The sequence below is a fragment of the Carassius auratus genome, chromosome 9 (genome assembly GCF_003368295.1).
Source record: "Carassius auratus strain Wakin chromosome 9, ASM336829v1, whole genome shotgun sequence".
In the NCBI taxonomy this organism is placed as follows: domain Eukaryota; kingdom Metazoa; phylum Chordata; class Actinopteri; order Cypriniformes; family Cyprinidae; genus Carassius; species Carassius auratus.
The window spans coordinates 17424689-17439897 of record NC_039251.1 but is presented as its reverse complement, the minus strand read 5'-3'; the positions used below and the strand labels follow the sequence as shown (position 1 = coordinate 17439897).

Below are 15209 nucleotides of genomic sequence, written 5' to 3'. Positions count from 1 at the left end.
TATGACTTATAATATTCTAGATATATTTAGTAGAGAGCCATACAGTTACCTGGTGGGTAAACAATGTCATTACAATGTTTTTATTTATTTATTTTTTACCACAAAATTACTCGAATTGCATTGGAATTTAAAACCATTTTCTCTTTTTTAACCTTAAATACTACACTAATTTCTATATAAATAATATAAATATTATAAATATATATTTTAAGTCATTAGGCTAATGGACCATAATAATTGTACAAATAGTATTTAGTAACAAAAGAACTCCTCAAAATATTAAATGAAATTATTGAACTAAACTATACAACTTTTTTAACTGAAAAAAATATTAAGCTGTATGGTCACATTATAAGCAATATCCGAGGGTTAAGAAAACCATATTAATGTTGCTTCTCCATCACACTCCAGAATAAAATGATACAGTAAATGCCATCAACATAATAATCAATGCATAATATGCTGTAATGTTTACCAGAAATAGCTGCAAATACCTGTATAATGAAGCTGTCGTATATCTATTAAAATGTATTGTCAACGCTGGTTTGTTTGGAGAGCTCCATGAACCACGTGACTGTGTGGCGATGCCGGCGAGATCGATGCTTGTCACAACTCAGTGTTTCGATGGCTCTGAATCACTACATTAATGCCAAATTAAGTGCCACATTATGGTATTTATTGTTTGAATTTAGTATTAAAACATGCAAAATTTGAAAGCTGAGTATTTGTTTCATTTCGCAAGTAGGGTTACCAATTTGGCATGAGATTTAGCCTACATGGGCATAGTGAGAGCATGAGACAGAGCCAGGGAGCGTGTTTGATGCCAAATGCGTAAGAGTTGGCAACCCTGCTTTAGTTCAAAAGTTAAGTTGTAGTGGCTAGTATTACTAAAAGATAATCTTTCTACAACAATCAACTTGAGAAAATATACAGGCTAATGGAAGAGTTCAAATGTACTCTGGTGAAATGGTGCCATTGTGTGGGGTGTGTGTGTTTGTTTACAGTACAGGTGCTGGTCATATAATTATACTATTATCAAAAAGTTGATTTATTTCACTAATTCTATTCAAAAAGTGAAACTTGTATATTATAATCATTCATTACACACAGACTGATATATTTCAAATGTTTATTTCTGTTATTTTTGATGATTATAACTGACAACTAAGGAAAATCCCAAATTCAGTATCTCAGAAAATTAGAATATTGTGAAAAGGTTCAATATTGAAGACACCTGGTGCCACACTCTAATCAGCTCATTAACTAAAAACACATTCAAAGCCTTTAAATGGTCTCTCAGTCTAGTTCTGTATGCTACACGATCATTGGGAAGACTGCTGACTTGACAGTTGTCCAAATTAATTGACACAATTGACACCTTGCAGAAGGAGGGTAAGACACAAAAGGTCATTGCAAAAGAGGCTGGCTGTTCACAGAGCTCTGTTTCCAAGCCCATTAATAAAGAGGCGAAGGCAAGGAAAAGATGTGGTAGAAAAAAGTGAAAATTTATAGTGATAACCGCACCCTGGAGAGGATTGTGAAACAAAACCCATTCAAAAATGTGGGGGAGATTCACAAAGAGTGAACTGCAGCTGGAGTCAGTGCTTCAAGAACCATTACGCACAGACGTATGCAAGACATGGGTTTCAGCTGTCGCATTCCTTGTGTCAAACCACTCTTGAACAACAGACAGCGTCAGAAGCGTCTAAAGACAAAAAGGACTGGACTGCTACTGAGTGGTACAAAGTTATGTTCTCTGATGAAAGTAAATTTTGCATTTCCTTTGGAGGAAGAGAGGAGAGGCACACAATCCACGTTGCTTGAGGTCCAGTGTAAAGTTTCCACAGTCAGTGATGGTTTGCGGTGCCATGTCATCTGCTGGTGTTGGTCCACTGTGCTTTCTGAGGTCCAAGGTCCAAGGTCAACACAGACCTTTTAGAGCACTTCATGCTTCCTGCTGCTGACCAACTTTATGGAGATGCAGATTTCATTTTCCAACAGGACTTGACACCTGCACACAATGCCAAAGCTACCAGTACTTGCTTTAAGGACCATGGTATACCTATTCTTAATTAGCCATCAAACTCACCTGACCTTAACCCCCCTAGAAAATATATGTGGTATTGTGAAGAGGAAAATGCGATATGCCAGACCCAAGAATCCAGAAGAGCTGAAGGCCACTATCAGAGCAACCTGGGCTCTAATTACACCTGAGCAGTGGCACATACTGATCGACTCCACTAAGTATTTAGTGTTGTACATACTTTTCATGTTCATACTTTTCAGTTGGCCAAGATTTCAAGATTTTTCTTATTCAACTGAATATACATTTTATATAACCGACTTTAAAGTTATGACCAGTCTTAAAAAAATAATAATAATAATCTGTCCATTCACAGTTACTGGTCCAAAATTTTATTTTAGTCTTGACAAAGATCTTAAAGCCTGGTCAATTTTGAATTCAATGCAATAACAATAAATAGCCAGAAGAGGGAGCCACAAAGCCAAACGTGAAGATTATGAACACTGCAACAGATGTCACTTCTTCCCTTTTACATGGGGAACTTTGTGCATGCTTATATTGATATATCTTATCATATCATATCATGGTGCTCCATCAGTTCATGATGAAAAACCAGAGTGCTAATATAGAGAGGTTTGTAGATTTATTTGTTTATAATCATTATAAAACTTGTTGTGATTGGAGGAACCAATCACAACAAGTAAAAAATAATAATTAGTATGAATTAGTAGAAAATAATTAGTATGACAACTGGCCAAATAGTTTAGATTCTAAAGTGAAGTGAAAGAGTTTTACAGTGACACCACAGACAAAAACAGGAAAAAGTTCAAGACAAATACGAGGCAACTTGACCAAGACCCCAGAGAAGCAGAACAGCAGATGCAGGGGGAGTTGTGGTTTGCTAAACTTTGCAAAAATATATGGAAGTTGCTGTGTTGCTTCAAACCTACTTGAAATGATTGTTTTACAGGAAAAGGGACACACACAATCTGAACCTTCATAAGAAAGATAGAAAAATCTTTTAAACCTTTTAGGCCTGGAGATTCCCTGTCTGAAACAGTAAAAAAGTCTATAAAACAAACTCTGTTTTATTTTATCTAATTATAATAATGACTTTATTAATATCATCTGTTTACCCATCTACCTTTATCTCCTAGTATTACAGGAACATAATGATAAAACCCATTAAAAATTAACACAATATTATGTATTACTTGTTATGTATGACAGCTCAGATCACAGTGCCTCAGTTTCTGAATCTCAAGTCCGTCTCTATGGCCTTCATCTCATATTTCCATATAAGTCTACACAAACAATGAGATTACATCATTATTCAGGTGTCCCTTCTCTAGAACTATAATATTCACTTCTCTAGAATCTATAATGCTATGTATGGCGTTGGTAATGAAATCATTAATATATAAAAAAAACACTGACTCATTCATTAATCTTTTGGATGAAAAGTGACCGGCTTATAAGGCATGTTGGGAGTCTTATTTGCATTGCCCAGATTCTATACACTCATTTGTATTGTCAAGCTCTTACGTTATATGAGTATACCTACAATGGAAAGAGTGCTTTCATAACTTCATATAAAACATTCTAATATTTGTTATATTCAATGGCTATGTGACTAAATGCCAGAAAATACAAGGCAGATACCCATCTAATACATCCACTACATTCCTTCAAGGTGCTCAAAACTGTGCTTTTGATACACAGGCCATACGGCATCACTGTGAAGAACCTTTTAATCACCTTTATTTTTAGGAGTGTATGTAACTGGGAAGAAAAGTCTATATTATTTAAATTATTGTTGTTTATAGAACTTCCTTTTTTTCCTCTTTTTTTTTATAGGGGGGAAGTGAAAAAATGTCTACGTGCACTCAGAGACCATGCAGACGTTCCTCATTTTACAGTTCATTTCTCTTTACTTTCACAAGAATCTCGACAAAAACAAAAATCCCCAGGTTTCTACTACAGAACTGTTAAGAGAACGATGATTGTTTGTCAGTATTCCACATATGGGTAAGCTAAAACTATAGTGACTTCCTGATGTGGGCGTTTTTTTGAGCAGAGGAAATGTCAGGCGGTGTTTTCGAGGGTGAATGAATCAGTCGATGTACAGTGTAGGTGTCATGTCACATTGGCACGAATATTAGAAGTAACAGTAACAGAACACACTGATGGAGAATATGAATGTACTATACATATTACAGTGTTTTAGTGTTGCTGTTTTTAAAGTGCGTTCTTTCACACGTTTGAATATTAAACTTCCGGCTGTAGTGTAGCTGCTGGAACACTCCACTCGTGTGGGTTTTGTCACCACAAGTAAGTCACAGAACAACAACAACAACAGTAAATATAGATGCAAGCAGCGATTACGGAGCCAAGCACTACTGAGGCAAAATGAGGAGCTAAGCATGGCATGGAGCATCCGATCAAATGCAACAAGTAATAAAAGCAATTTTAGGATGATTGTAATCAAAATAGTTGAACAATCATAAAGACCTCTAGTTTCTTCTTCTTCTTCTCCAAAAAGAAAACAACTTCCTCAATTTGACAACATGCACACTGCAAGTGCTCACAACACAACCAAATAAAGCACTGCAAAATTCACTTCAAGAAAAAAAAAAAAAAAAAAAAAAATATATATATATATATATATATATATATATATATATATATATATATATATATATATATATATATATTTTTTTTTTTTTTTTTTTTTTTTTTTTTTTGGTAATGGTGTCAGCATTTGCATTTCTTTATTTGATTGTGTTCTGGGTATGTGCAGTGTGTTTCTTTATTTGGTTGTGTTACGAGCATTTGCTGTGCATGTGTTGTCAAATTAATGAAGATGTTTTCTTGATTTGCTGGTGCTTTTTCTATTTGCTTGTGTTTTCTGAAGTTGCAAGCACATTGAGCTCTCTCAGCCACTGTAGAAATACTTTGTTTGGATTTCCAAAAGAGAACACAGTTTTGGGGTAGCTGTGGCCTAATGGTTAGAGAGTTGGACTTGTAACCAAAAGGTTGCAGGTTTGAGTCTCAGTGCTGGCAGGAGATGTAGGTGGGAGGGAGTGAATGAACAGTGCTCTCTTAAACTTTCAATACCCATGGCTGAAGTGCCCTTGAGCACTGAACACTAGTGGTGGGTGATACTGCAAAATTTGGTATCGATCTGATACCAAATCCATATATGGTCAGTATTGCTGATACCAATACGATACTTTTTACTTAAAAAAAAAAATACTTTTGTGTAGGGGAGAGCAGTATGTCTTTATTTCTGAGGTGAATGAATGATCAATTCTTTAGAAGCAATATTTTTTTTATGAATGTATTGAAGTCAATACATTATTTATTAGTTATTAGGCACTGTATAATTAATTCTTTACAGACTTAAAAAATAAATAAATAAATAAATAAAGAATAACAAAAACCTCTCGTTTTTTTGTTTTGTTTTTACACATATCACAAGTTGCATTATTATCATTTAGTGCCGTAAAATAGCTCCACACAACGCTTCTCTTCCTCTCGGCCATCCTGATCTCTCATTCAATGTGCTATCAGCTTCGACTCACTCAGATCGCTTCTCCTCGGAGCGTTGCGTCAGTGAGTCATGTGACGACACAACAACGAATCACAGCAGAGCAGCAGGAGGGGGAGGAGTAGCAAAGTGGGCCAGGATGTGAAAGCAGCGTTTGCTCAGGATTGTAGAGGTGGAAGACACAAACAAAGTATAATGAATGTGGAGGAGAGATATTTAAATTAAAATATTGATTCAATTACAAATGTATCGATCTGATACCAATACCAGTGTTGGCATCGATATTTAGATCGATCCGCCAACCCCTACTGAACCCCCAGTTGTTCCCTGGGCACTGGTCCAGGTGTGTGTTCACTTCTCACTAGGGTTAGGAATCGTTAGAAATTTTCCGGTTCTGATTCTGGTTCCGGTTCCACCTAACGGTTCCAAGTATGGGTCTCTGCACGAAAGTAATGGGAGTTACCAGATCAGGGTGTTTATACACCATGATACCTGGTTGGCTGACATCATAGTGACGTTAGGTTTAGGGGTGGGGTTGGGTAAGGGGAATCATTTTGATTGTATGATTTAGAAACACCCAGCAGTTTGAAAACACCCACAAAGTGATAAACGCCCACTTTCTCAAGTCTCAACGGTTGCGGTTCTGATTCCGGTTCCATTAAAATCATTAAACAATTATTAAGAAATAGTGGTAAGTAAAAATGCAAAATACTCAACTACTCAATGCTCAATACTATTTATTACTCACTGTCAACTTAATTTAAAGGTTGGCAATGTCAAAATGCAACCTATATTACAGTGTACAGATCTTCATAAGTAAGGTGGGGTATTTTTTTGAAATTTTCTGGTTTGGCTTCAGGTTTCATGTAAATGAACTATGTTTTTTACTATTTTACCTTCACTGAATATAGCATTGCTGGAAGGTAGTAAGTAATGTTGAGTAATGCTAGTCCATCAATCAGCATGTGTTTCAAAGTTTATGTTTTTTACACGATAAATAACGTTTTTCTTTTCAAGCAGGAATAAGCTTGTTGGCCAAATAGTCCCTTGAGGGCTGAGACACTTGTTAATTTCCCTTAATTAATGAAATATAAACGGTTAAACTTAACCATATATACACACTCTCCATAAAGTCCCTATTTTACAAATAATAATGCAGTCAGGAGATGGTGTGATGCAATGAGTGGTTTCCGCATTTGTAAAAATTTAAAATGCATTTAAATAAATATTTTCTATCACTTTGTTTATCACTCTTGAAATGACCTGTACACTAAATAATCTAACCCTCATACTTGCATAACAATAGCAGTCTATTTATTTAGTGGTCCAAGTTGAAGCCAGTATGTATATTAATGACAATATGGGACAAATATAATGTAATTTAGTGGCGTCAGGTGCAGCGCGCTGCTGTTAGATGTACAGTCAGACAGAACGATGTGCAGTTATCAAAGGCGCGAGAGCACATACAGTCGTGGGAAACAATGTGTTCGGCAATTAAAGAGGCAGGGAGGCGTGTATGTTATTCGGTTCGTGACATCTTTTACGGTAGCGGTTCTCAATTCCAGTCATCGCGCCCCACTGCTCTGTATATTTTGCACGTTTCTCTTTAACACACCTGATTCAGATAATCAGCTCGTTAGAAATGAACTCCGTGCATGAACCGTGTTCCAATTGTTCATTGCTCCCTACTCCCTGAGCAGGGGAAATCTGTTGGAGTTTACCTCACATCAAAACATTCATTCACTGATTTGTGCTGTGCAGCGTCTTTAAATATGGACAACTGTGACATCATATACCTCTCTAAATCAATACAATTTAAATTCACGTCTTGCACACTTCAATGCACTTTGATTGGAACATATAGCTACGTTCGTTTCGAACTGGAATCATGGCTGAATATCCTGAGGTGTCCACTTCGCAGGGCACTTAACGTATTTTCCAGACTATAAGTCGCACTTTTTTTCATAGTTTGGCTGGTCCTGCGACTTATAGTCAGGTGCGACTTATTTATCAAAATAAATTTGACATGAACCAAGAGAAATTAACCAAGAGAAATTAACCAATAGAAAACATTACCATCTCCAGCCGCGAGAGGGTACTCTCAGTGCCGCTCAGTGCTCCTATAGTCTACACTGAAAACATAGAGCGCCCTCTCGTTGCTGTAGATGGTAATGTTTTCTCTTGGCTCTAAATAAATGCGACTTATAGTCCAGTGCGACTTATGTTTTCTTCCTCATCATTACGTATTTTTGGACTGATGTGACTTATACTCAGGTGCGACTTATAGTCCGAAAAATATGGTATGTTTGAATACTTAGTTCGAAAGACTTAAAGTCTTTACAATGGCACGCAATGTATAAACTTTCAAAACCGTTGATGACATTTTGTCTAGTTTAGAAGGATGGTTCATCAGCTGAACAATTGGTACAATCTATTGAACAAGCTGTACTTCTATCCCTCACAGCTTCATTTTCATTCCTGATCACAAATTAAGCATAGTGCTACCCTGACTATGGTCTATACCTTTTTTTTAACTCTAAAACTGTTATCAAAAAACTTATACTCAGGTGCAAATTATATCCGAATTATATCCGAATTATATCCGGAAAATACGGTATGTTCGAATAGCACAAATGTCTGAAGCGCCAAGAGAAACGTTCAAAATGCGCAGAGCAGTGGGGTGCGAGGAGTGCAATTGAGAACCGCTGCTTTACGGGAAACGCCAAATACTCAGAACACCGGCAAAAGGCTTCTCACAGCGCTTGGTCACATGTTGCACCAGAACCGTTTTCGGAACCAAAACTTAGAAATTGCTCACGGTTCCGGTTCTTTTCAAAGAACAAAACCGGTTCTGAATAAGAACCGGTTTTCGGTTCCCATCCCTACTTCTCACTGCTGTGTGTGTGCACCTGGATGGGTTAAATGCAGAGCACCAATTCTGAGTATAGGCTAGCATACTTGGCACTAGGACTTTCACTATTAGAAATCAGTGGTTAAGTTGTATTTACAACACTGTTCCAGAACAGTTCAACACAAATATTCAGATGTGTGCAGTGCATTTTATGGAGGACGAAGACTGTTTCCTGAGAGAGTAGCCTACAATGTCGGTGTCTGTTTCTATAAAGTACAAATTCCAATTTTTGCAAGGACAGAGTGGCGCTTCTGCTTACTTACAGGCTTTCTTACAGCCTGTAAGTAAGTTTTCATATTTAAAGAATTTGCCACTTATGATTCAAATGTGAGTTTTGAGCAGTGTAGAGTAGCACTTGTTTGTAATTTTTCCGATCACAAATGCAGACATGGTTTTATGTTTATGCAAGGCGATATACAACACAACACATAAAACGACAGTATAAGTCATTATAATATTCGTTTATGATGTTTTTTTTTTTGTCTTGTTGTTCTGGACACAACATCACAGTATGTGAGGGGTGTAAAATTTCCGTCACACACTTGAGGTATTCGGCCAATCACAACGCACTGGATAGCTAGCCAATCAGAGCTCACCTTGTTTTTCAGAACGATGAGCTTTGTAAAAATCGATTTCAGAAAGGCGGGGCATAGAGGAGAAACAGTAATGTATGTTATGTGGAAACTAATTTTAACTGCATAAACACATTTCATTACACCAAATACACATTTTTTTTTAGCAACGTCATATGACCCCTTTAAGATGAGAAGCTGTCTCAAACCTACATTACAAAGATCTCATTTCCTGTTTATACACCACCAACCTCAGCATCCTGTGTTTAATTAAAATTCTTCAACACCAGATGCCTTCTGTTGCCACCTGCTGTGTGCTGCTCCCAAGAGAGCTAATGCTGTGTGACAAACCCTATTTTCCCAATCAATAACCAGCACCCAAACCTGTCACATCTTTACTTCTCCACTGCTCTCAAACGGCATATGACATAGTGTTTGCTATTGAGATATATTCTCCATCACTACATGTCTTACAGGAAGTGAAGGGGCTTCACAGAAACCAAAAGAAAAATTCTAATCTAAATAAAGGCACTTGCTTCATGACTTCCTCTGTTAGATCGAAGCTCGGCTGCGAGGGCACATTATAGTCAACCACCGTACAGCCCTCAGAACAGTTACGATGCCAACAACATGGATCTCTGAGGTTGGTACCTTTACATTTTTTACTTTGTAATCTTGTAGAACAAAATGTGGCCATTGAAAACTCATCGGTTTTACAAACAGCCAGTCATATCAGAAGACTATGTTGTAGATCAAATGTGGTTTCTATATGAAGCTAAATAGTTAAGTAGAACATTTATCAGCAGTTTATATATTCAAAAACTTTTGTAGATTGATCATTTTGGGTTACAGGATGACTGCTGATGAATGTAAATGAATACTGCACAGATTTCTGATTCACAATAAATAACTAAGAATTGTAGTAGAAGTAGCATTCTTCCTTTATCTGATAAATTGGTATACAGACTAGTATTTAACATTTTGTTAGTTTTTTTTGTTTTCTTTTCTTTTTTTGTACCTTAACACTTACTGTATATTCACTTCTCTTTTTTAAAACACGTCTTAACATTTTTTTACTAACCCTCAAAAAGAAAAAGTGGTATGTCTTACAAAGATGTTTCCCACAAAATGACAATTCAGTCATCATGTACTCACCTCATGTTGTTTTAAGAATATTGTTTTGTTCTACACTGAAAAAGAAAGGCTTACATGTTTGAAATTACATATATTTTTTTGTACTATTATTGTACTATTCCTTTAAAACATCTTCCTAAATGTAAAAAAGTCTTATATATGTTTCTATGTTACTATTCTATTTGGTGTAAGTAAAAAAATAAAAATAAAATTGAGTAAAAACATTGTGAGTTTAAAATAAGATAGAGTCACATAGTGAGATATAAAATCACTTTTGCAACACACAAGGTCACAATTACAAGAAACTACAAAAAAAAAATAATAATTATAATAATAATACTACAGAGTTTTTAGAAATAAGTTACAACTGTAAGATAAGTTTGAATAGGCCTTAGTGTAGAGGCCATACTGAATTTTATAGGGAAGAAAATGGGCTGTCAGGGTTAGACTTACAGTCTTTACAATGTCACGCAATGTATAAACTTTCAAAACCGTTTATGACATTTTGTCTAGTTTAGAAGGATGGTTCATCAGCTGAACAATTGGTACAATCCATTGAGCAAGCTGTACTTCTATCCCTCACAGCCTCATTTTCATTCCTGTCACAAATTAAGCATAGTGCTACCCTGACTAAGGTCTATAACTTTTTTTTTTTAACTTCGAAACAGTTATCAAAAACTACTGTTTTACATTGGTTTCTTTTTTTATGGTCAAATCAGGCAAACCATAATGGATCATAACACATCTTCGCCAGACATCATGGAAGACCCTGCCCCTCAAGTGTACCGGACTGTTAGCCTAGTGTTTTATGGCATTATATTCATCATAGGCACAGTGGTCAACCTGACCGCACTCTGGGTCTTTGCCTTGACCACTAAAAGACGGAACTCCATCACAGTTTACATGATCAATGTCGCTTTAGTGGACTTGATATTTATCTTACTGCTGCCTTTTCGAATGTTCTACTACAGTCAAGACTACTGGCCCTTCGGAGACGTGTTCTGCAGGATTAACGCCGCAATAACAGTGCTCTATCCATGCCTGGCCTTGTGGCTCTTCGCCCTCATTAGCACAGATCGCTATGTGGCCATAGTGCAGCCGCGACACACTCGAGAACTAAAAAGCGTCCGTAAAGCCTTGCTGTCCTGTGCGGGAGTCTGGATCATGACCCTGGGCAGCACAGCTCCACTTGTTTTCCTGGAGGAAGACCCTGACCGCAACACAAACTATACCACGTGCATCAAGATGCACGACATCATCTACTTGCGCCGCGACAATCCCGTCAACTTCACGCGTATCATCTTCTTCTTCCTGGTGCCGGTGTGTATCATGGTGGGCTGTTACATGATCATTGTGGACAACCTCATCCACGGCCGCACGTCCAAACTGAAGCCCAAAGTCAAGCAGAAGTCCATCCGGATCATCATCACACTGATCGTTCAGGTGCTGGTGTGCTTTGTGCCTTTTCACATCTGTTTTGTGTCCATGCTGCTGGCCAGCGGTGAGAGGGGTTACAACACATGGGGGGCCTTCACCACCTTCCTGATGAACGCCAGCACAGTGCTGGACATCATACTCTTCTACATTGTGTCGAAGCAGTTTCAGGACCGTGTGATCAGCGTGATCTTGTACAGAAACTACCTGAGGAGCGTTCGCAGGAAGAGCCTTCACACCAACAGCATTCGCTCGCTCAGCAACCTGACCAGTGCCATGATCTGAGGAATAATACAGCTGATGGTAACAATGTAAACTGAATGTAAACATGTCAGTGTTTGAAATTAAATGACAGAACTGAAGATCAAGATGAACGATTATACTAAATAATGAAACTGCTCACAGTAACAGCAGCTCTGCAGTTTATTATGCAGTCAACTCACAAGACGGATCACATGTGCTCCAGTGTCTTCATTGACTGCTGCATTGCATCATTGCTCATTTGCATAAAGTGAAACTTTTATCAGTTTTGCTGCCAAATACGCGTCACCACACACCGCATAGTAACTTTATGTGTGAACACCGCCATATAACAAACTATTTCTTCAGTGGTTGTGTTTCATGCTGCAAGTACGTGGGCTATTTGAAAAATCGAGAGTTTTTAAAATCGAGTAAAATTCAAGTTATAAATTGGGATGCTACAGTTAGAGCCATATATAATGTAATATTTATGATATTTTAAATAGTTTTCTTGTATGCATATAAAACAATTAGGCCAGAATGGGGATGCACTGTATATAAACCTGAGTGCTCAAAACAATGAATTGGTGTTTGAGTAAGGCAAACATTAATTAAACTATTTACTTTTAACAAATTCAATTGTATTCAATTGAATGAGTATTTCGAACTTGAAATGACATAATATATTAAGTAATCTGAATTGTTTCATTGTTTTGAATTTAATGAACTGAAAATGAAGGGTAAAAGGTAAAATTATGTTATGGGAGATTTAGTAGTCTTCAATACCATCATGGCAACGGGTGAAGCATTAGTTTGGTTTATAAATGTTCTTTAGTGTCTCCATTCATTAATCTACTAATTAAAGCATTGCTTTACCTATTAACGAGTTAGCATTTACTGAATTAGCTAATTATAGCAATTAATTGAATTTACATAAATGTTCTGCTACTACTAAGCATATTTAAATTGAAATTACCAGGCAATTCTAAATTTGTTATATTTTTAAATAGTTGTAGTTTAATAGTTGGCTTAGTCAAATATTTCTAGTTAAGAGCAATTTTACTTAAACTTAAAAAAAAAGAGATTTCTTAACTTAAAAATTCATTTATAAAAAATACCCCCTCCTCCGCGTTGTTACATTATCACTGTAAGGTCTTTGAAATAGTTTGCATTGCAAAACTTTCTTTGCAGTCTTCGTGCAATCTGTGCAGAACATGTCTTTTGCTAAGCATGCTTTTTTATTCATACCAAGTATGATCTTCAGTAACAGCGAATGTCTTTGAAGAGGTTAGTTCAAAAGGAGTGCATATGTATATTTGGTCCTTTTAGAAGTGTAAAGCAAGATCCTACCTTTCAGTGTGGGATGGAATGCTAATTAAATTTCCCCCAAAGGGAAAATTACGTAAGAGCACTTTATCTCAAATTATTTTGGTATTTTATGAAAAAAAAAAAAAAAAAAAGATGCATCACACACATACATTCTGCACCATTTTGTTTAATGCAAGCTGATCACAATTTAAACCGAGCTGAAACAGGATTTTGGCACAGCACGACAGTAAACTTGACCTGTAGTATATAAAACGCCAGCAGGTGGCGCTACTGACCAGGGCATATTAATGCTTCTCTTACAGTGCTTTATCTCAATATCACCATCAGGTGGTGTCATGTAATGTTAACAAATCACTTGAAAGTGTCATTCTATCTGCTTATAGTTTTAAATAATATTCAATTATAATTTTCTCTATGTTTTCTATGACTTTCCATAAAATATGTGACTGCTGACAGATGGACTGATTTCTTCTTTGGGAAGAAAGACACATGCTGTGGCTATATCCAATCTAAGTGTTTCTTTTCTAATTCTGTTATAATCACTCCTCATGTGTTGCAGCTTTTGTGACCTAATAATTACTGAGAGACTGTATGTAATATTTGTAATTTTTTTAAAATGCCAAATTGCAGGATAATTTACATGAAAATTTTTTTTTTAAAAATGATGATGACTGATTACATTTTAAACTGAAGAAATTATGCTGTAAAAAACTATCAATCTGTTATGCATAAAATGCTGATACACTTAATGTATACCCTGCACTTTACTTGATTAAGCTTAATTAAAATTGATATATAGTTTTCTTCAATATTGTCTTCAATCCAAGTTTAATATTCAGAAACAAGCAGTTACTCCTGAAGACTGTAAACATTGAGGTGCTTTAAAAACATTGTTCTGCTTTTCTTAAGCAGTCTAACAAGGCAACTTCGGACTCATTCAGCTGCAGATGGAGGAGCAGTAGGTGTGTTTGGGAAATCGTCAAGCTTTGTGGAACATGTTCATATGGCATGTTAAAGTCCAAATTAAATCAAAAATGCTACTTTTACTTTGTTAACGCACATTACTAGTATTTGTCCACAGGAGAAAAATGTTGTTGCAATCTTTACTGATCATGTTAAATCAAAATCTGAAAATGTATTGTGACCTTCATTCTAAAAATCTCGCTGTCTATTTTTTTTCCCCTGTCATTATTCCATTTCACTTGGCAGTTTGTCGCACTACTAAATTAAATTCAGCCACAACTTCTGTTTTGAACAGTCTTTAATATCAATAACTACACCTGTGGTTGTTTTGCTGGCTACTAGGACACCTGTATGAACTTAAAGGGAACTAACATCATACATAAAAATCCCCATGAGACCAGTTAGTTTACAAATTCAAGTTCTAAAAATTAGTAAAGTGTAAAGCTCTAACATTATTTCTTCAAAGATGCCAACTGGTTTGATATTTAGCATCTAATGCAATGAATTTATGACTTTCTAATGTAACTTAAAATATCCAAAATCTTTTTGGCACCAGTGCATACATTCGGCAAAATTAGGTTTTGGTTTAATATGTTTAGGAAAATTTGCCCAAACCTACAGAATTACACTACTGTAAGTTTTGCAGTGTAAATGTCTCACACACACACACACACACACTTCAGCCACCCCACCGGATACACATCATAGCAAGTTAATGGAGAAAGGCACTCTGTGAGCAACAGCAGTCTTCTCTAAGGCCCATATGATGAATTATCTGGAAGCTTTCTCAGTAATTTCGAATCTTCATAACAAGTGCTTTTGCCACAGGAAAAATTAATGGAAACAAGATTGTCTTTCATTTGAGTTGATTTAGCCGCCTCGGCAGCCAGATGTCTCTCTCTGGGAATAAAACAGTCGGTGCTTAAACAAAGCCCAGCAAAAAACTACCTTTTTTCTGCAGCTCGTGTTACAAACAAATCAGCCGGCGCACAATGGCCATCTGTTTGTTATTTGATATGTGTGAATACATGTTGTAATGACTTTGTTTGTGAA

The 15209-nt window shown here is 36.4% G+C and overlaps 1 protein-coding gene across 1 annotated transcript; it reads left to right on the top strand.

Annotated features, from left to right (window-relative positions):
- Nucleotides 1-9259: 9259 nt before the first annotated feature.
- On the top strand, nucleotides 9260-14352 carry LOC113108544 (N-arachidonyl glycine receptor). The gene is made up of 2 exons (XM_026271731.1): nucleotides 9260-9699; nucleotides 10910-14352. The coding sequence occupies exon 2, from the start codon at nucleotides 10920-10922 to the stop codon at nucleotides 11907-11909; it is 990 nt and encodes a 329-aa protein (XP_026127516.1). The 5' UTR covers nucleotides 9260-9699; nucleotides 10910-10919; the 3' UTR covers nucleotides 11910-14352.
- Nucleotides 14353-15209: the final 857 nt, after the last annotated feature.

Excerpts from the sequence above, each read along its gene's own strand:
- LOC113108544 (XM_026271731.1), top strand. The coding sequence starts at position 10,920 with ATGGATCATAACACATCTTCGCCAGACATCATGGAAGACCCTGCCCCT.